Below are 23661 nucleotides of genomic sequence, written 5' to 3'. Positions count from 1 at the left end.
GTCTAATACTCATCATCAGGTGTGGATCTAGACTGAAAAGTTACTTTATGAGTAGCAACCTCTTTCTTATGAGTACTCCCTAAAAGTTTCCTAAATCTTACTAGAAGCTCTTGTTTCTTTTTGTTCCCTCTTTTCTTTTTTCTTGGTCCAGATGGCGTGATCCTACCTTGCCTTGCTTCTCAGTAGTGGAATTGCCAACCATTGCCATCGCCTCTGTTTTGTGCTGTCTAAGTATTTGAGACAGTTACAAGTCTGTTCTTTGAAACCCAGGTCACACTGTCACCAGGAGGAATTATGGCACCGTTATCGAGATGCAGTGATTTTGAAGAGTCATTTTTACTGTTGCAGGAGGTGGCTGATAGAAGCACATTAGAATTTCTCACAAGGGATGTGTTGACACCCTTGCTGCAAAACCATTCGCAACTATATATTTGTTTACAATGTCTTCTCATGCCATTAGGCCCCTAAATTCCCTACAAAGAGTCTGTCTTTGTTCATGTTTTTATCAACTTCTGATCCCAAGCTGAAGGAAGATGAGGGGGTGGAAGCAAAACATGCTCTGTGCTATGACATCTGGAATTGTTGGTTGGGCATATACTGCAGCTGATCTTGGCAATTATTCATACGCTCTAAGCTCTTGATTACAGGGTTAATGGCACGGTGGAATAACTCAGATGAAGCAAACACCTGGATAATAAAAAACACACACAATTTATTCTATGAGAACAACTTCAGTGTAGATTCTGAAAGAACAGTAAATATACTCTGCAGTGGAGCAGTTAGTTGTCTTTAAATACTACTGGAGAGCAAGCTTGCTATAAACAGAATACACTCTGTGTTACATTCTCTGAAGCCAGATTGAGTAGCGAAACACTAGAACCAGTAAATCCACAACCTTGAAAGTCATGTATGGGTGACTGAGGGTTGATAGAAACAACCAAAAGCATCCTTTTTGCTTTAGGAAGAGGTGGAAAGGCATGGTTCTTACCCAGCTGGGCTTTAGAGATCACAGGCTTGAGTAGTGGTAAATTGAAATGCAGCAAATGGGGAAACTGCAGTTTAGGTAAGTCCTAAACACAGAAAAGGTGTTTTTGGAAGAGTAGGTGTTTTTTGTTGTTGATCGTAGGGATTGAGAGCCAAGCAGAAATCATCCCTATTCATTTTTTTGCCAGCATCAGCAGTTGTGACTGAAGATAATAAAAGAAAGTATTGTTTTGTTGCTTATAATACTGTGTACTTTGGAATGCGCTGCTGCTTTTGCCTCCAAGGTTTTGTTTTGTTGGTCAACTTTCTTTGCTGGGATAGCACACTAGGGCAGAATAACTATGACTGTGGGTACCATTCTGACTTGGCTGTGCTCCCAAACTCTCATTGAACTTTTTGAGGGCACTTAGTTGAATCTACTTTAAAAAAAATAAAAATTCTGTGGAAAATACTTCTGATTTGACCCATTATTTGGGAACAAATTTGCTAGCAGGCCCAAACACCTGCATACAACACAAATATAGAACATTATTCTCTGAATATTTCATGTTTCTGAAAGTTTTTGTGTTGTTTTTGTTTTTAATATAGCAATAACGCAGCTGTATGTGCCTAGCAGAAAAGGTTGAGCATTTCAGTGTTCCCCAAAGAGTTCAAAATCAAATGCACTGAAAAAAAAAAAAAGTGAAAAATCAAGAAAGCAGTTTTAAATCCTACCCAGCAAGTCATTCTGTTTAGTCTAAGACAATGAAGAGTGCCCTAGATTTTTTGCGAAGGGCAGTCAGCAGTATGATTAACCTAGACAATCATGACTTGGTTTGTCAGAAGCATTTAGTGAGGATCTTGCACTTCACTTCGTGGTCCTAACTACCACATGTGTGTGTCTGAGACTGGAATAATTTTTGTACTCAATACATGTTGTACAATTATTTTATTAACCTTGATTCTAAGCTACCACAAACTCTGCATTGGTCTCATTAAATTCCACTAGGGAGTATCAAAAAGTCAAGTAATTTTTATTGTTTTGGTTATTTTATATTAAAAATAAAATCAAATAGTTTAAATATGTGCAATTTTTATTTTCATAAATAATGGCACTAACAGACTGTTTAAATTAGTAGCAGTAGTAAAAACTGAGAATATGTATTTTGATATGCTGTTTTGATGATGAGTTGGGTTAAACATCTGTTCCACGCTCAAAGTATTAATTCTTAGGCCTATCCCTGTACCTAATCCTACAGTGATCATAACAGAACACTGACGAAAACATACTTTTTCAATTTCTTCGTAGACCAAAGAAGGGGTACTTCCTTAACCATTTAGTGGATCAGGATTAGATAACAGGAGTTAGGTAGATTTTATCCTGAGATTTGTGAGAGCCATTGTAGGAAACTGGGAAGCCAGTCATAAATCTTGTTTTCCCAAGCAGTAAATCAGAAGAACTTATTAATGTTCTTTTATCGATGTAAATAGATTTTAATTTCTTACTTGATTTTTTTTAATTTTGCATACCTAAGGAATTCTCTAATGTGAGAGAGCTGACAGCATTTCACCATTACGTTTGTGCCCAAATTTAAAATATAACATATGAAATTCCTCTCCCTAGCAATTTCAAACAGTTGTCAAGTGAAACTGAATACATGACAATAAATGGGACAACAATGAAAAATCTCGAAATTTTACAGAATCAGGTAAGGACAAATATATGTATATATATATATATTTTTTTTTTTTTTTAAATAAATGCTGAGATTTTCACAGCTGTTTGACACACTGTTCTCAATGAAGTTAGTTAAGTTAGTTTGCAAATCTTTCCCAGAAGGTTTAAATTATTTTAAATGGGATCAAACTGAAGGAGGATTACTTTTTCAGAGGCATAAATAGGAGTTAATCTGTGCTGGCATTTAGTATTATTTAGGAACCTTATTGCACTTCAGCTAGCAAAGAGCGTTCCTAAAGTTTGAGTTCTTGAGCAACTGTAGTTGTGATATGACTGCAGTAGGGTTTGTTTGTTCTTGTGTGATACTGTATAGACCTTTATGCACAGACTCCATTTAAGTTGTTTAATTTATTCCAGTCATTTTCTAAAAAGATTTTATAGCAAAAGGAAAAAAATACTTAAGTATCTTGTGACTGTTGGAGGTACTTTAAGTAGGGCATTGTTGGTGACCAAGATTGGTAATCGAACATGTAGTTGCCATATCTTCAATCCTAAATAAAATGTTCAAGTTGTATGTTAAGATCCTTTCAATACATCATTGATCATTCAGTTAAAAATAATTGTGCTGTTTTTATTATTTTAGACAGATATGAAAACAAAAGGAAGCCTACTTTGGGTCTTGGATCATACTAAAACTTCCTTTGGACGTCGAAAATTGAAGAAATGGGTTACCCAGCCCCTCATGAAATCCAGGTGAGGTATTTCTTTATGGGCTTAATCTGTATTTTACAATTATGGTGTTAAGTATGCACTATGTATTTATTTTTCCTGAGGACCTGAGATCCATGGTACAGTTTACAAAGGAAATGATACGATAGAAAATATGGACATTATATATAGGTTCAAAAGTGTTAGACCGCTGTGTTTGGGCACAGAACCTTAAGTAGTTCAGAGTAGTAGGTTTGGAGCAAATTAGAAATTCCTGATCAGAAATCAGATTGGGTGCCATTCTAATTGAAGTCTTCTGTAGCTGAGCCAGGGGCTCCTGAGTTAATAAAGGCCAACTGGAACCAGTGATACACTTCAGAGGATTTAAGAGGTGTTCCTCTGAGAAGGTGACACAGCCAACAGCCCAGCTGAAGTACCTCTGTACCAATACACGCAGCATGGGCAACAAAGAGGAGGAGTCGGAAGCCACAGTGCTGCTGGAAAGCTACAACATAGTGGCCATTACTGAAATGTGGTGGGATGGATCCCATGACTGGAGTGTGGCAAATTGATGGCTACAGGCTGTTCAGAAGTAACAGACAAGGAAGAAAAGGTGGAGGGGTTGCCTTCAATATCAAGAGAGGGATAGGGTGTGAAAAGCTGTCTCTGAAGAATGGCCAGGAGCGGGTTAAAAGCTCATAGGTAAGAATCAGAGACCAAGTCAAGAAAAACCTTGTGGTTGGTGTCTACTCCAGGCCACCCAATCATGGGGAGCTTGATGAAGCTTCTTACTCCAGCTATGAGTTGCATCACGCTTGCAGGCCCCTGTCCTGCTGGGGGACTTCAACCCCCCTGACAACCACTAGACAAGTAGCATGGTGAGCTGTAGGCAATCCAGCAGACACCTGGAGTGCATTGAGGATAACTTCCTAAGCCAGGTAATAGGCAGCCCTACCAGGAGAGTTGCAATGCTGGACCCTGTGGTCACCAGTGTAAGAGGACTAATCAGTGGCATCAAGACTGGAGGCAGCCTGGGCTGCAGTGATCATGCGCTTGTGAAGTTTGTAGTCCTGAGGGATGCGGGACAGGTGAGCAGTAAAGTCAGGACCCTGAAGGCTGAGGTACTCAACACCTTCTTTGTCTCGGTCTTCACTGACAAGCTCTCTTCCTAGACCTCTCGAATGCATGAACTGCAAAGCAAGGACTGAGGGAGCAAAGTCGCTGCCCCTGTAAGTGAGGATCTGGTTTGTGACCACTTGAGGAACCTGAATGTACATAAATCTATGGGATCTGATGAGATGCATCCCAGAGTCCTGAGAGAATTGGCCGGAATTGCCAAGCCACTCTCCATAATATCTGAGAAGTCATGGCAGTCAGGTGAAGTCCCTGGTGACTGGAAAAAGGGAAACATCACACCCATTTTCAAAAAGGGTAGACAGGAGGATCCCAGGAACTACTGCCTTGTCAGTCTCACCCCTCTGCCTGGTAAGATCATGGAACAGATCCTCCTAGAAGCTGTGTTAAGGAACATGGAGGACAGGAAGGTGATTCGGGATAGCCAGCGTGGCTTCACCAAGTGCAAGTCATGTCCTAGTGGCTGCCTACGATGGAGTAACTACATCAGTGGACAAAGGAAGGGCTGTGGATATTGTCTGTCTGGACTTCTGTAAAGCCTTTGACATGGTCCTCCACAATGTACTTCTCTCTAAATTGGAGAGCCATGGATTTGATGGGTGGACTGTTCGGTGGATGAGGAACTGGCTGGGTGGTTGCACCAGAGAGTGGTGGTCAATGGCACAATGACTGGATGGACACCAGTGACAAGTGTGTCCCTCAGGGGTCCATACTGGGTGTGGTACTGTTCAATATCATCATCAGTGACATGGACAGTGGGATCCAGTGCACCTTCAGCAAGTTTGCAGGTGACACCAAGCTGAGTGGTGCAGTTGACACTCCTGAGGGACAGGATGCCATCCAGAGAGACCTGGATGAGCTTGAGAAGTGGGTCCATGTGAACCTCATGAAGTTGCACAAGGCCAAGTGCAAGGTCCTGCACCTGGGTCGGGGCAACCCCCGGTATCAATACAGGCTGGGGATGAAGGGATTGAGAGCAGCCCTGAGGAGAAGGACTTGGGGGTACTCAGGTATGATTGCACATGAGCCGGCAATGTGCACTTGCAGCCCAGAAGGCCAATCGTATCTTTGGCTGCATCAAAAGGAGCGTGGGCAGCAGGCGGAGGGAGGTAATTCTGCCCCTCTGCTCCACTCTGGCGAGACCTCACCTGGAGTCCTGTGTCCAGTTCTGGGTTCCTCAGCACAGGACACACATGGACCTGTTGGAGAGGAGCCAAAGGAACCACAGAAATGATCAGAGGCAGGAACAGCTCTGCTGGGAGGACAGGCTGAGGGAGTTGGGGTGTTCAGCTGGAGAAGGCTCCAGGGAGAGCTTACTGCAGCCATTCAGTACTTAAAGAAGGCCTATGAGAAAGATGGGGACAGACTTTAGCAGAACGTGCTATGACAGAACATGTGGTGATTGTTTTAAAATAAAGAAGGGAGATTCAGGCTGGACATGAGGAAGAAATTTTTGACACTGAGGGTGGTGAGAGCCTGTCCCAGGTTGGCCAGAGAGGTGGTGGATGAACCATCCCTGCAGACATCCCAGGCCAGGCTGGACGGGGCTCTGAGCAACCTGAGCTGGTGAAGATGTCCCTGCTCATGGCAGGGGGGGCACTGGATGACCTTTGAAGGTCCTTGCAAACCCAAACTATTCTATGACTCTCTGATAATTCAGAGTCGTTTTTCAGACAATGGATGAGGATTGCCAGCTGTTGGAGGATGTTTTATTCCTAAACCTGCCAATTAACATTTGATGTCTTTCTTGCTTCACAAGTATTTAGATCCTTAAAGTACTTGATTTTTTCTAAATTAAGTTTGGATGTTTCTGTTAACCTGCATACAGTGTGTTGCATATGAAAGTTTTTTGTGGGTTTTTTTTGTTGTTGTTGTTGGTTGGTTGGTTTTGTTTTTGTTTTTTATTTTTTCATTAGCTCTGAACTGCAAAGATTGTTGGGTCATTTTGTATTTTGAATTGTGCTTTATTAATGCTTTAGAAATGCTTTATTTTGTAGTACTATCAGCTTGGCTTTACTTGTGTCTGTCTTGAAATGGACTCCATCTTTTCTAATTTCTCTTTACAGGCTTTATTGGAGTGCTGTACTTAAATATGTAGTAAATAACAGTATTGAGTCCGCGGAATGTTTGTTGCCTACATTTTACATCTTTGGATGTATTCCTTTGAATGTCCATCTGCTGGGCATTGTCTATGTAGAGTCTACTCGGTTGTCGCTTTGTTCACTGCGACCGTAGCATTCGGAAATTCCTTTTGTTTTGGTTGTCTAAAGTAATTTTTCCCTCTGTTTTACTTTAAAAAATGTATTAAAATGTGGTTTTTTTGTATTATTATATTTAACAGTTTTAAATAGTGAGGTATACCAATGTTTTAGCATCTTGGTCTTGTTGGTAGTTTACAAATGTTTCTGTGGGAGCATTTCCTTGCCTTGACCAGATTGAATATACTAAAGCACTGTACTTCTGCAGCATCACTGCTTAATTGTCTTGTTAGCCTTTTAGTAAGTATCTTTTCTCAGTGGTGTAAGAAAAACTCTTAACTATATTTTCCTTCCTATTTTGTTAATTTTGTTTGTGGGACAGGAATCTAAGAAGTTGTTTTCAGTATGCCTTCTTCTAATTCTTGTGAAAATAGCTTTTATGTATCTTAACCACTTCAAAGAGGCTTTTGATGTAACCATCCTAAGTAGCATTAGACTTTATGGACGTTGATTATGTGCCTGGTGTTCACCTTAAAAGCATTTAGATAGAATTTCTGGGCCACTTTGTGGGAATAAATGGAAATAAATTAGTTTATTTCTTTTCCTGCACTTGGGGCACCTTATGACCTGTTGGGAATAGTTTGTAAAGTTGTCAGCGGGGGGAGCCAGAGCACAGGCTGGTGTGGTGTGGTGGCGGCACTGAGAACGGGGACATGAGAAGAGGTGCCTCTAACCATTTTTCTCCCAAATTATGCCATGTGTGATGCAGCAGGCGAAGTAACATTCAACAGTAAAATAGGCAGAGTTCTTTCTTACCTGGTTACAGCGGGTAGAAAACTACTCGACTGGGGACTTCAGGCTTGCTTTCTGAACCAGTAAATTTAGTTTAAATTCTCTCTTGTCTCAGTGCAGAACCAGCTTTACAAGTCTGCAGTTTTGGTTTCTCCCATTTCCTCTTTGCTCTTAGCTACTTCTAGATGTTGATACTTACTTTTTTTTCAGCCTTCTTTCTTGGTATGGGATGAAGTTCCACTCTTGGAGTTGACAGTACTCCTCAGCTGAAGCTAGAAAATCTGTTTTGTTTCTGTTTTCTGTTTCTGACTCTAAGTTGTAATTTCACGTACTTAGTGCATCAGACACTCGGCAGCATTGTTTCCAGTAATGCACACAAATGCACTTAGAGAACATTCTGTAATTGTAATTCACCTGTGCCTCCTGGGGTGACATTTTCAGGGGAAGTAAGATTTCTGTACTGCATCTTTCCCAGTCCGTGGGTAGGTACATTTCCCCTGGTGTATCAGAAAGTGAGAGGGTGTAATTACTGCTTTATGCCTTATAGTTGAAAATCACTTGGGATGATGACTAAATTTCCAGGGGAGAAAGCATCTACTAGGTTGAATAAAGGCAGAATGTGTGCAGATGTCTTGTTTGGGCAAAGTTGAAGATATCCATTAGGTCATCTGTGATGTAATACATTTGGAGACACTTCCAATAAAAGGTTTTAAGTGTTAGGAATGTGTGACTTTGGGAAAAATGAAAAAAAAAAGGCTTAACCAAGGATGGTGTCTTTTCCTCACTTATTCACCAAGATGATAAGAATGTATGAGTCATTGAGGACTGAGCTTTTTAGCAGGAATCAGGAAAGCCATTGATTTTTGTAGAAGTTGTATCTTTGTGGATTACAGAAGCGTTATCTCCCATTGCCTATCTTGCCTTTGAAATGGAAGTTCCATTTCGCCTAACTTTTGTGAGGGCAGTGGAAAGTAAAGGAAATAGAAAGCTGAGTTGGTTGGAACATTTTTGACTGAATGAAACATGCTGTTTCCCTGTTAGACAATGGAATTTCAGCAGGAGAAGGACTAGAGCTGTGTATTGTCATACTCAACAGCAGAAGGGTTAAGGATGGGTCTCAGGATACAGTGTGGTAACACAGTGTGATCTTTACATCTTTGTATATGTGTAACATGTAAAAATAATTTCTTTCCTAGTGCAAAGTTAATCTCAGAACTTCTGAAGTTGATGTGAAACAATCATTGCCTTTTGAACAGCTACAGTAAGAAGAGAAAGATAGGCTTAACATAGGCTTGGTTAAGCAAACCTGGATATGGTTTGCATCTTTCTTATTCTATTATTGAATACCATGCATGCGTTGTCCTGTGGTGGTAGTACAAAAGAAAGTGCAAGGAAGTTGCTGCCCTTGACATGGACAATCTGAAGGCTCGTGTCTGCCAAATTTGTCTTTCCTTGTCTCTCTGTTATATCCATAATTACTCCTTCCCACCATCATCTTCGCATCTCCCTTTCCTGTTCTCTAAGCGTTATGACTGTCTCCAAGCTATAGCAATGCTGTTTGTGTGGTCTGGAGTCCAAACAGATTAGACAACTGTGGAAAAAATATTGCATCTTTTTCCTCATTGATTATTAATCTGTGTCTGTGCCTTGCTCAGCTGTTGATCATTGCACGTTTTGTAGGAAATTTGTTTCATTGAGATCAAACAAATTCTTCCCTCAACCTTGTCTATGTAGGCTGGAGTTGAACAAAGATTTAAAAACTGAAAAAGGTAGATGAGTAGCACAATTATATAGAGGTTTATTCTTTTCATATTAGATCAGGCTATAAAGCTAATGAAGCTGTGACTAGATGCTTAAAGTAGAACTAGAGATAAATGATGGATGTATCATACAGAGCAATTTATAGCCGCTGTAGGGGAATATGTGTAGAATTCCATTCCTATGCAGAGAACACTGTGGCCTGTATGTATAGAAAGCATTGCATAAGAGAGATTGTTTTTTTTTTTTTTCACCCCTGGTCTATTCCTGGAGAGGTAGAATATGTTTTAAATATCAGTGGGTGGACATCATCAAGTGTCATTTCTAGTACTGTAGCCAGGGAGAAGGTAGAGATTTTGCTCTCTGAGTGGAAGATAATCTTGAAATGCTGGTGTTTGCCTTGGTTGCAGAAGTGCTTGGTGAGTTAGAAAAGTATCTAGTGCAAAATTTTGAAATCTTAGGTGTGAGGAGTGGATCACTGGAAGTGATAAAATGTTTGTTTTGGTGTGTTACTTTAACATACTAATTTGCACAATGCTTTCTCTCTCTTTGGGGTGGTATCTGCTGTTTTTTGGGGATATTCGTGCTTTGCAGTGGCTTAAACAGATTGAGTGAGAGTGATCCACAAGCACCTAAATTGGATTTCTTTAATATTCTGTTGACTCTCTTAGTTTTTTAATATGTCATGTATGAAGTGCAGAAGGTAATGTAATGAGTTGAATAAGATTTTGGAGAGCAGAATGCCCTAAACATCGAGTTCAGAAGTCATGCATCTTCCAGCATGGAAGGCTTGCTCAGGGCTTTGGGGTGAACAGGCTTTGTCCTTATCAGCTTGTGTTGAAATAGAAAAACAAACAAACAAGCAAACAAACCCTGTCGCCCACACAATTTCACATCTATGGTTTGGGGATACATATCTCAGTTCTGCTGTACTGCAAGCCACAGAATATGCTTAATGCACTGGAGTAAATGTAGAGTGAAAAATTAAAAGCCTCTATCATAATGTAGTGTGCCAGGGGAAGGGAGTGGTGATCAAAGGTTTCATCAACATTTTGGGCCTTTGCTGTAACAGAGAACTTCTGAGATAAAAGCGGGCATTGCCCACCCCAACTGGAGGGTGAAGGTCCCTCTCCCTGCTCTCTGTGCAGACCCCGAGCCAGTGGGAAGCTGTAGCCAGCACAAGCCTCAGTGTTCTCAACGATCCCAGTTCAAATCCACGACCAGCACCCTGCTGGTATCACTGGTGCTGGTGTCACAGCAAGAGAAGGGATGGAGGAGTCTTCCAGACCACATCAAATACATGGTGGAAATAATTTGTTAAATATTCTGGACCACATCAAATAGATGGTGACAAAGCCTCTTCTTGGCTGCCGCAAGAGGTATCAGCGAATCAAACACTTAAACCCCATTTAAGATGAGCTCACCCTTTTGGCCCCAAGCTCACCCCAACCTGTTCACATATTTCAGCTTTACTGTGGTATATTTCATGTTCTTGTCTGCAAGGCACACTGCCAGAAGTGAATATGGCACTTCAGTGGCTGGAAGTATCTGTGTAGTTTCTTGCCTGCATTTATTTGCAGTCAATTTAGAATAATAGAATCATTTTGGTTGCAAAAGACCTTTAAGATCATCAAGGCAAACCATTAGCTCAACACTGCCAAGATCACCACTAAACCATGTCCCTAAGAACCTCATCTACGTGTCTTTTAAACCCTTCCAGGGATGGTGACTCCACGACTGCCCTGGGCAGCCTGTTCCAGTGCTTCACAACCCTTTCCATGAAAAATATTTCCCTAATATCCAAAATAAACCACCCATGGCACAACTTGAGGCCATTTCCTCTCATCCTATCACTTATTACTGGGGAGAAGAGACCAACCCCCTCCATGCTACAACCTCCTTTCAGATAGTTGCAGACAGCAGTAAGGTCTCAGCCGCTCCTCATCAGGCTTGTGCTCCAGGCCCCTCATCAGCTTTGTCACCTCCTCTGCACTCTCTCTAGTATTTCCATGTCCTTCTTATGATGAGGGTCCCAAAACTGAACACAGGATTCAAGGTGGGACCTCACCAGCACTGAGTACAGTGGCACAATCACTTCTCTAGTCCTGCTGGCCACACTATTCCTGATACATTTGAGTTAAAGCTGCTGTTTAAATCACAAGGAAGGAGAAAAATTGCATGTATTTACAGAGCTGTGAAAAACATTTTAACCTGTGCTTTGCAGGCTAGAGAAACCAAAATAATAATTACCCCTCAAAAATAAGGTTTCAGTTTTTTCCTGTGAGTCTAGTAGCCTTTGTGCCCCATTCCTCCCTGTTCTGGATGAGACTATGCTTTTATTGAAGCCTTGTAGGATAGTATCAATGATTACTATTAGTTTTAATATACTTTGCCTACAAAAGCATAGAATGACTGTAGCTTTAGCAAATTCAGAACTATACAATTCGGAACTGCAGACAGTTCCTCATCTACCACTAAAGACAAGAAAGAGTGTAAATTGGTATTACTAATGCTATGTGACTTTTATTTGGAAGATATATATTGTAGAACTGGGAAGAAGAGGGGTTCTTTATAGTGATGTTGGCAACGACATTTTTTTCCTCTTATAAAAATAGCTTGTTCTAAATCCTCTCTCTTTGAATGTATTGAGTGCTGGTTTATTCATACTTCTATACACAAAGTACCATCCCAAGGAAAAGTCTTCCAAGTTTTACTTTGTCCTTCTTCCCACAACTAAAACAAACTACCTAAAGGTCTTTAAATAAACGCATCTTAATTCAGAGTTAAACTGGTTGCTGTTTGATATGATCATCATCCGGAGCTGGATTAGAATCTTCATTTGCAACAGTGATTTTAGGAAAAAAAATCCATCCATCCTACAGCAGAATTTCACAGGCTAAATTTTGCTCCTAAGAATAAAGATTTTATAGCATCAGTGCCAATATAAAATGCACAAATGCAGGTTACGTACGGCATATGACTGAGATCTCAAAATTGTTGTAGTAAAGAAAAAGCTTGCAGCATCATCACATGCATTCATTCATTTTTGCTAGCTGTGTTTTGCTACCAGAGAATGCTGCATCTAACTCCTTGTAAATGTAGTAATCAGGCATTCATTCATGTTGGCTGAAGTAGCTAACGGTTCCCTTTTTATGGCACAAATAGCTGAAATACATTGTGTGTGAACATAAACAAGTGTGTTTGATTATCATTTGCATATTTTATACATTCTTTTAACAGATGTGAAGACAAAGTTTACTTGTATATTGCTGTTAAGTATTTGGGATCCACTCAGGAATATTGTCTTCTCATGGCTGCATGTTTATTTAGGGGAATGTTGGACCTCTCTGGATGGGAATGAGACATTAGGAGTTTTGGGAGTATGTAACTCTTTTTCCTGCATATAGAAGGAAGAAGTGAACAGAGCCAGAAGGCTGTCAATTTTTTTTTTAGGTTTCGCTTAAATTTCACTGTAGTAATCATTATATAATTGCCGTTGCTCGTACTTCTTTGTCGTTGCTAATGCAAAAAATTACAGCGGGCATAGCACAATTTAACAATTTGGGATTTCTCCCATAAAGTGAGCCAGATTCTAACTTAGCCAGTTAAGTAGAAAAGCCAGAGGTAGACTATAGGGTTTTTTTGTTTGTTTGCTTGTTCTTTAAAAAAACATAGACAGTTTATTCATTGCACAGTAGTAATACTACCCCGGCTTTTGGTTTTGATGACAGTAATTGCTTGTTATGAAAGAGAGTGATCTAAAGCAGAGAGCACTCTGTACTACTTCACATGGTCTTTAACTTAATCAACTCATATAAAGTCTTCATTTGTAAACTGTGTTCTGGAGGAAGGTCAGGAAGAAAGCAAAATGTGTGAGACAAAATATGAAGCAGCAGAAGTCAGAGTAGCCTTCACCTTGCCCTGTGTTTGAAAATCATGTGAGAACAGGACACCCAAGTAATGTCACCTCCCTGGAGCACTCAGCTTCCAGCAATTTCCAGTTCAAGCAGTTCCTCAGGCACAATTGATATCCATGTGTATCTTGCATTTTTCCAGTGTTTAAGTGATACATTTTTTTCTCTGAAATGCTGTAGTTAGGCAGGAGACTGCCAAGCTCTTTTCTCAGTAATATAGTTCATGGGAAGCAATGTTTGTTGTTTCACACCCTTCATTATGTTTTTTTCAGGTGTTGAATTCTTGTGACTGGTAGTTTTACATATCGCTGTGATCTTTAAACAGATTTAATAAAAGTAATTTCAATTTTATACATTAATGGTACTTTAGCTATGTCCTTACCACGATGAATGAATTAATATGTTTTGCATTTATCCTAAGTTTAAGAGAGAAAGTTAATAGATTTCTGATAAATTTGTATTTATTTACTTTACATACAAATAAAACCTTATATACTTTTTACAAGAGTGTGTAGTGATAGGACGAGGGGTAATGCCTTTAAACTGAAATAGAGTAGATTGAGATTAGATATTAGGAAGAAATTCTTCACCATGAGGGTCGTGAGGGGCTGGCCCAGGTTGCCCAGAGAGGTGGTGGATGAACCATCCCTGGAGACATCCCAGGCCAGGCTGGACGGGGCTCTGAGCAACCTGAGCTGGTGAAGATGTCCCTGCTCATGGCAGGGGGGGCACTGGATGACCTTTGAAAGTCCCTTCTAACACAAACTATTCTGTGACTCTATGACTCAAAATTTTATGTGGTTCTTACATAGCAGTTACATTATCAATTTCACTCTGCTTTAAATGTAATGATATATTACCACATCTAGAAATGTTAGGTTTTTTGAGAGGTCAGCAGATCTGTTAGCACAGTAGCAACCAGCAATGCTATTTAGATTGTTAAGATGTTCAGATGTTAGTGCAGTGCATCTGTATTTGCAGCCTTCTGCTTTGTCAAAATAATTTTTAGTTTGGGATTTAAATCTTTTCGTATTTGCTAATTTTCTGTGATGTTCATGTATGTGGAAGCAGAATAATACAGGGGAGTATCTCAAGATATAATTTCAAGCAGTTCTCTTAAATGACTAGAGTAAAAAATTCTGCAGGTAGATTATGTTATGTTCAAATACATTGCAAAGTATTAATGATGCTATTCTTAGATGGAGAGTATGGCAGAAGTAATCATATTGCTTGTAGTCAACTGACTTATGTTACGTTATTTCACAGAAGATTATTTGGCAAATTGGATAGACCTCTGATGCTGACAATGTTTATACAGATGGGAGAGAATAGGCTAATATTGCATCTAAATAGAGAATGAAATAGTAGCCAGTTTATAAAATGTGAGACAGCATAAGCTGTTGAGTTTCTTTGTATAATGCTAGATTCAAATTTTCTAGTGGTGGGGTTGTTTTCCTAATCAGGCAGAGATTAGAAACCCCAAACTGTACAGTAAATATGCTTAATAACTCTGCAGAACAAATTTCTTTTGAGAAGGTTTAATAACTGATCAGTATAATAAATTGGTCTTCAACAAAATGTTTATTAGTTTAAGTACAAATATTTAAAGTTTAAAATCATGTTTCAAAATGCATAATTGGCTGGTTTTATCATATTTCTTCCTGATACATGTGGAGGTTTACCTAATTCTTCATCGTACTTTCTGACTGTACTTGCTGACTTTTGAAATAAGAATCTCGCTATGTTTTGTTTACAGGTAGAAAAATGGGTCATTTGTTACTGGATGCTGTTTCCCTGACCCTTTCTTACTTGTAGGATTAAAGCAGAAAAACTGTATGGATGCTTAGTTTTAGATTACTGGAGCTACAGTAACATAGCCATATGTGAGGATGATTAAAGTGCAGATTAAGCTTTGAAGGGAGGAGTTTTTTTAATATCTGCATCTATTTTACATATTACTGTATGTTTTCAATTTGCCACAGAGATATAATCATGCTGTTTAAATTAAGTGACAGTGTTCTGGAACAGAATTCTGCTGCTTGCGTGTTCTTTTTGTTATAAAAATACAAATTCTTTTTTTCTTTAGGATACACATGTTTTTAATTTAACAGTTCAGTATTCCTTCACACAGAGGAGTGTTCCAGGGTCTCAAGTACAGTGAATTTTAATAATTCTCCATGACAATGTGTTTGTGGCTGATGACACTGACCTTTCAAAATTTCAGCGTGACTATTTGCTACCTTCAAAGCTGCATACTCAGGGTTTTTTATTACTTTGTCACTGATAATAACACTTCTCGATATCCTCTCCATTATCCAGCTGTAGTTCAGAGCGCCTCACTAATTGATGTATAAAGCTTAAACCTCTGCTATCTTGAATACACTGTGTGGATGCCAACAGCTTGTTCTTTGGTTATTTGGTTGCATAACTTTTAGTAACCCTGCCAGTCTACACCAGATATGTGATGGTGGCTCTTAAGGACGGGATTTAAAGCTTGGGTGCATTCTGTGCTGAAAACGGCCTCCGTAGGCCTGAGCTGTTGCACTGGTGGTAGCCGCTGTCTGCTGCTGTTGCTTGCAGGTTGCCTGGCTGCCCAGAGGAACGTGAGATGTTTAATTTTGTGCATTTGGCATTGCTAGGGGAGTGGAATGATGGTGAGAAAGAAGAAGGCATTCTCGTGACCTGCAACAGGATAGTGGAGTGGAATATTTTGGGTGCTGTGGCGTGATGGGAGAGCCTGTTGTCCCATTCAGAGGTAATAGAGTGAGTTCCCAAGGTGCCTGGGGACAAGAAGGCAGCAGCGACTCTGTCCCCAGTTCGTATGGTGGCTGTGGAATTCACCTACCTGCATCCAGGTAGATGGTGGCACGTGGGGCACCGCAAATCCTGGTGTTGCACAGCAAGGATGCTCTGGGGATGAATCTGTGTCATTTGTGACAGATGAGGGGATGATTTTACTGGTTTAGTATAAAGCAGTATGTCACTGAAAAAATCCCGGCACTTAAATGCTGTTAGATTTATGTGTATCCGACTGCACATCCAGTCATTATGTTCTCCCTTTCACATGCAGTGTAATAAAATTTCAAGGACTCTTAGATTCGTCTGTCTTCAGGGCCGAAGACCTGTGACTGCCAGTGTGTTGTAATGTCTGCAACCTGTGGAACTACCTAATTTCATTGATTTCCTCATGGACAGCATTTGTTAGCAGCTACAGCGGCAAATAGCACAGCAATTCTTCAATAAAAGCCCTGGGCAAGGCAGGCAGTCTTTCCCAAAATCTTCTATTTTGATTGCAACCTTGGTTTTCATCCCTGTGTGCTGGCAGAGCTGTAAGCATCTCGCTGGTCTGTGAGAACAGAGGCTGTATTTGCCTTGCACACGCTTGGCCAGTATGCGCAGTGTCAGTATCAAAAGACTGGTTTCTTCTTAACCTGCGAGGGTGGATGGACACGCACACAGCAGCATGGGGATTTCTGAACTCCTTGTCTCAGGAGGAGAACGTTGTGAAAAGGCTTAGTTGTCATTCTGGGAGAAAACGCAAGGATTTTAAAATAAGCACTGGGATGTCTTGAGGATTTTTAAAGTTTCTTGGAATGTTACGTTTCAGATTCAGCCTTATTTGCTGGAAAGTTTCCAAATGCTGGATAAAGCTTTCCAACACACTGGCACCCTTGGTGGGGGACTCTGGGGAAACACATGATCTGGAGCAGATGTTTTTGTTGTGAAACCTCAGCAAATCTTAGCACAGCATTCACCTAGTTGACTGTGTTTTGTCGTGCACACAGTTACCTCAGAGATAAAGCCTGAGCATGAAAAAGCTACATTCGGAGGAACTGTGCTATTTGGCTTTGACACGTCTCTTTCACTGCTGTCTTAGAGCAGATTCGCTGCCTTTCACTGTTTCCCTTGGACTGCGTGCACTGGCAGTGATAGCTCCTGAAGATAAACTCCTAACCTGCGTGTTTTTTGGTGCACCCATATACCCCTAATCTCAGTCTTTTCCTAGAAAGCAGCACTGGGGCAATTTGGTTGCACGAAAAGCAGAAACAGAGTTTACCTCAGCTCCGCAATCTACAGGCAGTTCATGGATATATTGGAAGTTGTCGCTGTTCCATTAGCAGTAGCATAAATGAAGGTAAACCTTGACAGTAGGTTGGCTATTTTAAAGCTCTTTTCTGACAGTGGCTGTAAGAATATCATTGTAGGGAAGGTGCAAATAACTACAGAATTGTTTCTTCACATAAAAAATGCTTCCTTATTGACTGGCGTCAGTCCAGAAATATGGAGATTGATGTTGTGTGTTTTGGAAAAAAAAAAAAAAAAAGCCAAAACCCACCGTGGTTCTGATTAAATTAATTACCAATTGTTGGTCTGGATCGAAAGTAAAGGGGTGAAATGGTAACCAATATTTATAACCCGTTGGAATACAGTATGCTACATGGATTTCAAATGTAAACTCCTCCTGCCCTTCCCCCAGCTACATGCCTGCAAATTTAGAGTTGGATATTCAGTGTTGCTCTTGTTATGTACCAGTAGAAGAACATGTATACGTGGGCACTGAAGTGTATATTTGGCAGTTTCAAGCGTAGAGAGGGAATAACGAGCTTATATCCGGGATCTTGCTTGCATCCTGAATGAAAGCATGAGATTCTCTGCGTTTCTTAATTGTTCTACTTACCTGTTCATGAGAATATGGCCTTAGTCAAAGTTTAAAAAACAAACAAAAACAAAACAGAAGCACAAGTTTTATTATTGATCTTCTGATTATTCTTTTACAGTGAAATAAATACCCGGCTTGATGCTGTGTCTGAAATTCTGCTGTCAGAATCCAGTGTCTTTGATCGTATTCGAAACCTTCTTTGTAAGCTGCCAGATTTAGAGAGAGGCCTCTGCAGTGTTTTTCACAAAAAGGTATACCCATAATTACCCTAATTTATTATTTTCTAAATGACGTCATTCTGTCTTAATGTACTTCTATAGTTTTTGCATCTTTGTTTAAAAATATGTTTGTCTTAGCAAGATTGAGTCTGACATAATAAAGGGATGCAGCTTTATAAAAAATATTTTTTCCCTATAATACAATCTTATTTGTTATCAGTGATATGATGATAAAAGAAATGTCTGAGTTCTAGAATACATATACTGTATTGCTAATGCTGACAGTAGAAACATCTACAGTACTCATTTAGTGGTTGGAATCTGTGAGAAGGGATGGTGCCATAGGTCCTTGTGCCATAAATTATCTCCTTTTAAAACAATGCATTGCATTCTGTATGCTTATCTAAAATCACACTTGAAAGTGAAACCACTTGGCTGTAGTTAGCTGTCTTCAAATTAATGTTAATTTGTTTATAAATTCTGTAATTTGGATCTCACTTGCACATTTTAATAAGAATTACTTGTAATGAGACACTGACAATTCTAAGTTGAATCAGATTAATGTGCTAATAGCACCTATGCAGTAACTCATGTTCGTTTATTTCACTGTTATATTTAGAGGTTTTGACAGTTTGTTTTAGATAAAGGAATAGGTGGGTAGAAGAGCAAAGTTGTAATTTCTTTGGATGGTACATCACAAAGGTTTCCTCTCTCTGAAAATCTGAAACTCAATTCTTGTATGATTTTTAAAGCCATAACATATTGCAGTGTCAGGCATATGGAAGGACATGCATATTTCCATGAACAGATACATGGGTCCAGCCATAATTAAGTTTATGAAAAGAGGAATTGTGCAGCCACTTCTCCATCCTCTAAAATGTACAGAATCCACATGATAAATTTGTTCTTTTAAAAAACTCCCTGGAATTAGATAATTCACTTTTTAATGGTTTGACTCATCTCAAACTGAATGATATGTAATAAGGTTTGTAGGTATACATCTGCATTTCACAACATCCTGGCAATTATTCACTACTATCCTGTGCTTTTTTTCTTTTTTTTTTTTTTTTTGTACTAGCCTGTATCTGTTTCTTTGGGTTTTCCTTCCTATTTTTGGGTTTTCCTTTCTATAGGGCTGCTTATCCTTTTCAGCATTTAAAGCCAACGTTTATGTGGAACCTTTCAGAGGCCCTGGATTTTCATGTCATTTTTGGAATGAGGTGAACAATGTATTTTGTCCTAACAAAAACAGCTACTGTAGTGCGTAGATATGTGTTTAGTGGATCAGATGTTGGAAAGAAGTTGCCAGAGAGGAGAAATGTTCCAGGAGAATCCTTAAGAAGGGTAAATGGGGGGTTGGAATCTCCAAGCACACACTTTTCCTTTGATGAATTTCCCTTGGTAAAAATCTAGTTTGTCATCCATGGCAGAACACTGTGGAGAGTGCCCAAAGCACTGAAGATCTTCAGGGCTTTGTGAGATGACAGTGTCCCTGAAAGACAGAGTCTGTTTTGAATAAAGAATCAAAAGCGGACTCTGGGAAACGCATCCTGCAGTCCAGACAGGCGGCGAGTGTGGAGCCTGAAGAAAGGTCCCTGCAAAGCAGCTACGTTTTCAAGAACATCATGTAACTGGTTTTCTTGATTTTTTTTTTTTTTTTTCTTCAGAATATCCAGTAAGTGCTGTGATTTCAGTTCCCACTAGGAGCCTTTCCAGTTCTGTTAATTCCATATATCCAGCTCCCGCATGCTCAAAATGAGATTCCCTGCAATTTCATTCCTGCTAAGGGTTCCAAAACGCTGAGTGGAGCACACTGGTGACCTAGCTAAAGGAATATGCTGCAATGCAGGCTTGTTAGTTCATTGTCAACTGCAGGAACAATAGGTGAACGTGACAAGTATTTAATGTTTTAGACCCTTTAGGCTTCAGTGGCATTAGTATTTTAGGATGTATGTTTCACAAAGGGAGACCCCTCAAGTGTACAGAGGTGGCTGGATTGTCTCAGTCATTCCAAACGTCTTTCATTCAGATCAACCATTGAAGAACTTCTATTTTTATTACTTTGCACCAGAATATTCTGTGAATACAAGGCTATTAATACTGCTTTATGTAAACCTTTTTTACAGTATTTTAAAAGCTTCTAATTTATTACAGTTATATGTATTTTGTAAGGTTACTTAGGATTTAAATGGAATCAGTCCTACTTTAACGGAGCCCAGCTTTTCGGAGTTATTTTTGTGCATCTGTTCCAAGTTACCTGTTTGCTTAGTAAATCATTTCTGCAGCGGAGCCATTAAATTTTAGACGCAAAGTCCTGCAGCGTTACTAAAATCAAGCCAGGGAAAACAGTAATATTCTGAATAAGTACAAAAGGGTTATGTTCACCCTCTTTCTTGGGAATGTTCTGTTTAACAAAGTTGTTTGCAGTAAAGTGTGCCATAGTTCCCATTCTCCAAAGGTACTGTAGACTGTTAATCTATTTGATTACAGTAGAATCAAATAGATTTTAGCTCATTAGATTACTATTATGGTGTATAGGCTATCAGACTTGCTTTAAGAAGCTTCAGCATGTTCATTAAGCATCCTTTGAGAAATCTCTTTATAACCTTTGGGATTGTTCATGGCTTCTTTTGTACATGGCCAAGTTTCAGGGTACTTTTGGTGTGTGGTTTGGTTTGGTTTGGTTTGGTTTTTTGTTTTTTAATCCTGCTGATTCTTTTCTGGGTGACACTGCCTTGAAATCTACCTTCCTCCCCTTATTGAAGCCTCACCTTCACCAGCCTCACGACCCTTAATGAAGAACACCTCAGATGGGTGTTCTTAAAATCTTTTCCTTCTCCCGCCCTCATATAGATAGTGTTCTAATTAAGTCCCTATTTGGTTTCTTTTTTTAAAGAACAGTTTAACCAAAACAACCCAAACAAACACCACCTGTTCAACTGATGTATTTCTTACTGTCCGTATTTGCTCATTCTTCTTTTCTGGACATTGTTTTCCTATGAATCACTTAATGCTGTCTGTCAGGGACCTACTTTGCAATTTCGCATGGCAGGGCTTCAGCCTTTGCCTCCTTGAGTGCATTTTGTAGTCAAGGGAAGTCTTGCAGAATTTTATCCTTTATCTGCATCAAGGTTGATGATGATGATGGAGTCAGTCATACTGTATTTTACTTTGACTTTGAGTCCAAGCCTGAATTCATTATTTGTTTAGTCTTTCAGGCCTTTCTTTTGTGCTTTGTGTCGAGATGCTATTGACAGATTTACTGCTTTATTTTGTTTTATTTTGTTGTCAGAGCTTTCACAAGATAGAAAAAGTAAGTTCCAGATTGTCAGAAAGATGTTGATAAATTGCAGCAAGTGCAGGGGAGAACCAAAGTTTTCATGAGACTGAATACTAGATTGCTTAGGAAGAAAGATTAAAAGATTATAGTTTGGTTAAATTGATGATTAAAGGAGAACAGAAGGTTTAGAGATTTTTGAAGGGTGTTAACAGCAAAGAGGGAGTTGAGTTTGTGTGATACAAAAAGTAAAACTAGAGATACTGAGATTAATGGAAGGGAAATTTAGGCTATCAGATAAAACTTTTACATTATGATACTTACAGCTTTAAGGATTAGTTTCTGAATGGAACTGGTAAGCACGTAGTTTCTTGGAATATAAGGGCCTGAGAACAGGAAAAAAAGAAAACTCACACAGAAAAATTGAGCAGTTCCAGGAAAACCACCTAATGGGTCCCTTCTGTCCATAACTTCCCTGGATGTGAAACAAAGATAAGCTTAGATTCTCCAGAAACATTCAGAATCTAATCTCTCTGGCCTTCCTGGATGTCATGAAATATCATGGTTAAATTGTGTATTCCTTGAGTCCAGTATCTACCAACCTTGCCTGTAGTTCAGTTCTTCAGCACACAGCCGCGCTTCAGGTTAGTTGGAGGGTATCTAACAGATACTGGCTACCAGCTTTATGATAACTTGAGTTACATTTACTGACGTGATTCAATAAATCTTAAATGTCTAGGAATTAATTTTCTTTTGTTTTTGTGTAATAGCCTTTAAGACAAAGCAAACCAGTGAACACAGCAATTAACCTTTATTCTGTGTTTATGCAGCATGGAGGCCACTCTTCTGTCACTGGTGACAGTAGCGATATGTATTTAATGAGAAGAGGACTAAGGCTGCGACCTTAATGTATTTTTTTAATGGTTTTCAGAAGGTTGCATTGAGATGGTCTTCAGGTTCTGAAAGGCTAGTAGAGATTACAGAAAAAGCTTATTTTAGGGTTTACCTATGTGGGGAGGGAGAGAAAATCTTCCTTCCCAGCCCAGCATTTTTGTTAATACTTGCTTCTGTGTTTGGATACAGAAGTTATTTAGGAGAAATAACTACAGTGTAATAGATGAGAGAAGTGTCTTAGCTCTTGCCTGTGAGTGTAGGAAGGAAAGAGAAAGAAAAATTTACCTCTGGGGAGAAATTGAAAGAGAAGGGACGACTAAATTAAAGTGTAGATGTGTTTTATGAAATAGTGGTTCACTGAAGCCTACACGTGCTGTAATCAGTGTTGTACTGATCACCACAAAGTGCTGACCGGAAATTAAGTTCTGGACTGCATGTTGCTTGGGTAGGAGAGAGGAAAATAATGTAGGAAGAAAAGGATGTGGCATGCAAAGAATATAGCAACAGAAGCATTCAGTATATTTTGTTCCCTTCCTTGCATTCTCAGGTGATGAAAAGAAACCTTTATTTTCAGTGTTGTCAGTTGACCGATGGGAGAAGTCCAGAATGCTGAAGAGTGTTCCTACAGATGAGTAAAATATGAAAAAATATCAGCATAATTATTTATGGACAATTTTTTTCAAACCTTCTGAAATGGAAATGTGCTGGAGTGCCACTGAATTCAGCAGGGTTTGAAGGCATGAAGTGTCTCATAGGACTGGGTTTCCATTTGGTATGCAAATATGATATAGCACAAATGCAAACCTACTTCTGTAAAGACCATTTCAGCATCGGTATTACCTAATTTATAGGTTGGGCGTGAGTACTTTAGGTAACTGAAAGCTGAATGGGACAACGGAGTGGTGGCATTAGGAGTGTGACCCAAGGTCGATTGTTTTGTTACAGTTCTTAACGGCTTGCAAATCTAGACCCTGATTGATAATTATTGAAAATGAGCTAAAGGTAATAAACTGTGCTGACACTGAAGAGTGTCTAGAATCTAACAGCAAAATACTGGAGCTGCATCAGAAGTAATATCAATGGTCAAAGAGAGAGAGGTTTTTCTCTTTTACAAGCCATTGCTTTTGGTTAGAAGCTGCTTTAAGGGAACCGATATGCTCCTATGCTCTGTGGACACCATGAAGCAAGCTCTGAAAGTGATGTGTGCTATTGTCTCAAATCTGGGAGATTCCGTTTTGATGATACTCTGCCTAACTGCCTGAAAAATATAGAAAAATGTCTTTCATAACTCTGTGGTGAGAGGAGGATGAAGCACGAAGATCAGGTTAGGCTGTTCTCCTTAGTCTCCTCATCACATAAACCTGGGAGTAACCAGCCAGTGGCTGAAGCTGGCAATGGCTACAAGCACTTCAAATAGTGACTACTGGTTTTCTCTTTATGTGGTTCTGTTTTTTTATTTGCTGTGTC

At 39.5% G+C, this 23661-nt stretch overlaps 1 protein-coding gene across 1 annotated transcript in view; it reads left to right on the top strand.

Moving 5' to 3' along the window:
• Positions 1-23661, top strand: part of MSH3 (mutS homolog 3) — a 121218-nt gene that overhangs the window by 48123 nt on the left and 49434 nt on the right. The window contains exons 11-13 of the mRNA XM_082075507.1: positions 2588-2672; positions 3285-3394; positions 17924-18056. Of these exons, the coding sequence (XP_081931633.1) occupies positions 2588-2672; positions 3285-3394; positions 17924-18056 (328 nt within the window). The remainder of the gene's footprint in view (positions 1-2587; positions 2673-3284; positions 3395-17923; positions 18057-23661) is intronic.

The sequence above is a fragment of the Streptopelia decaocto genome (genome assembly GCF_964273445.1).
Source record: "Streptopelia decaocto genome assembly, chromosome: Z".
Classification (NCBI taxonomy): Eukaryota; Metazoa; Chordata; class Aves; order Columbiformes; family Columbidae; genus Streptopelia; species Streptopelia decaocto.
This window is presented reverse-complemented; position numbering and strand designations above follow the sequence as displayed.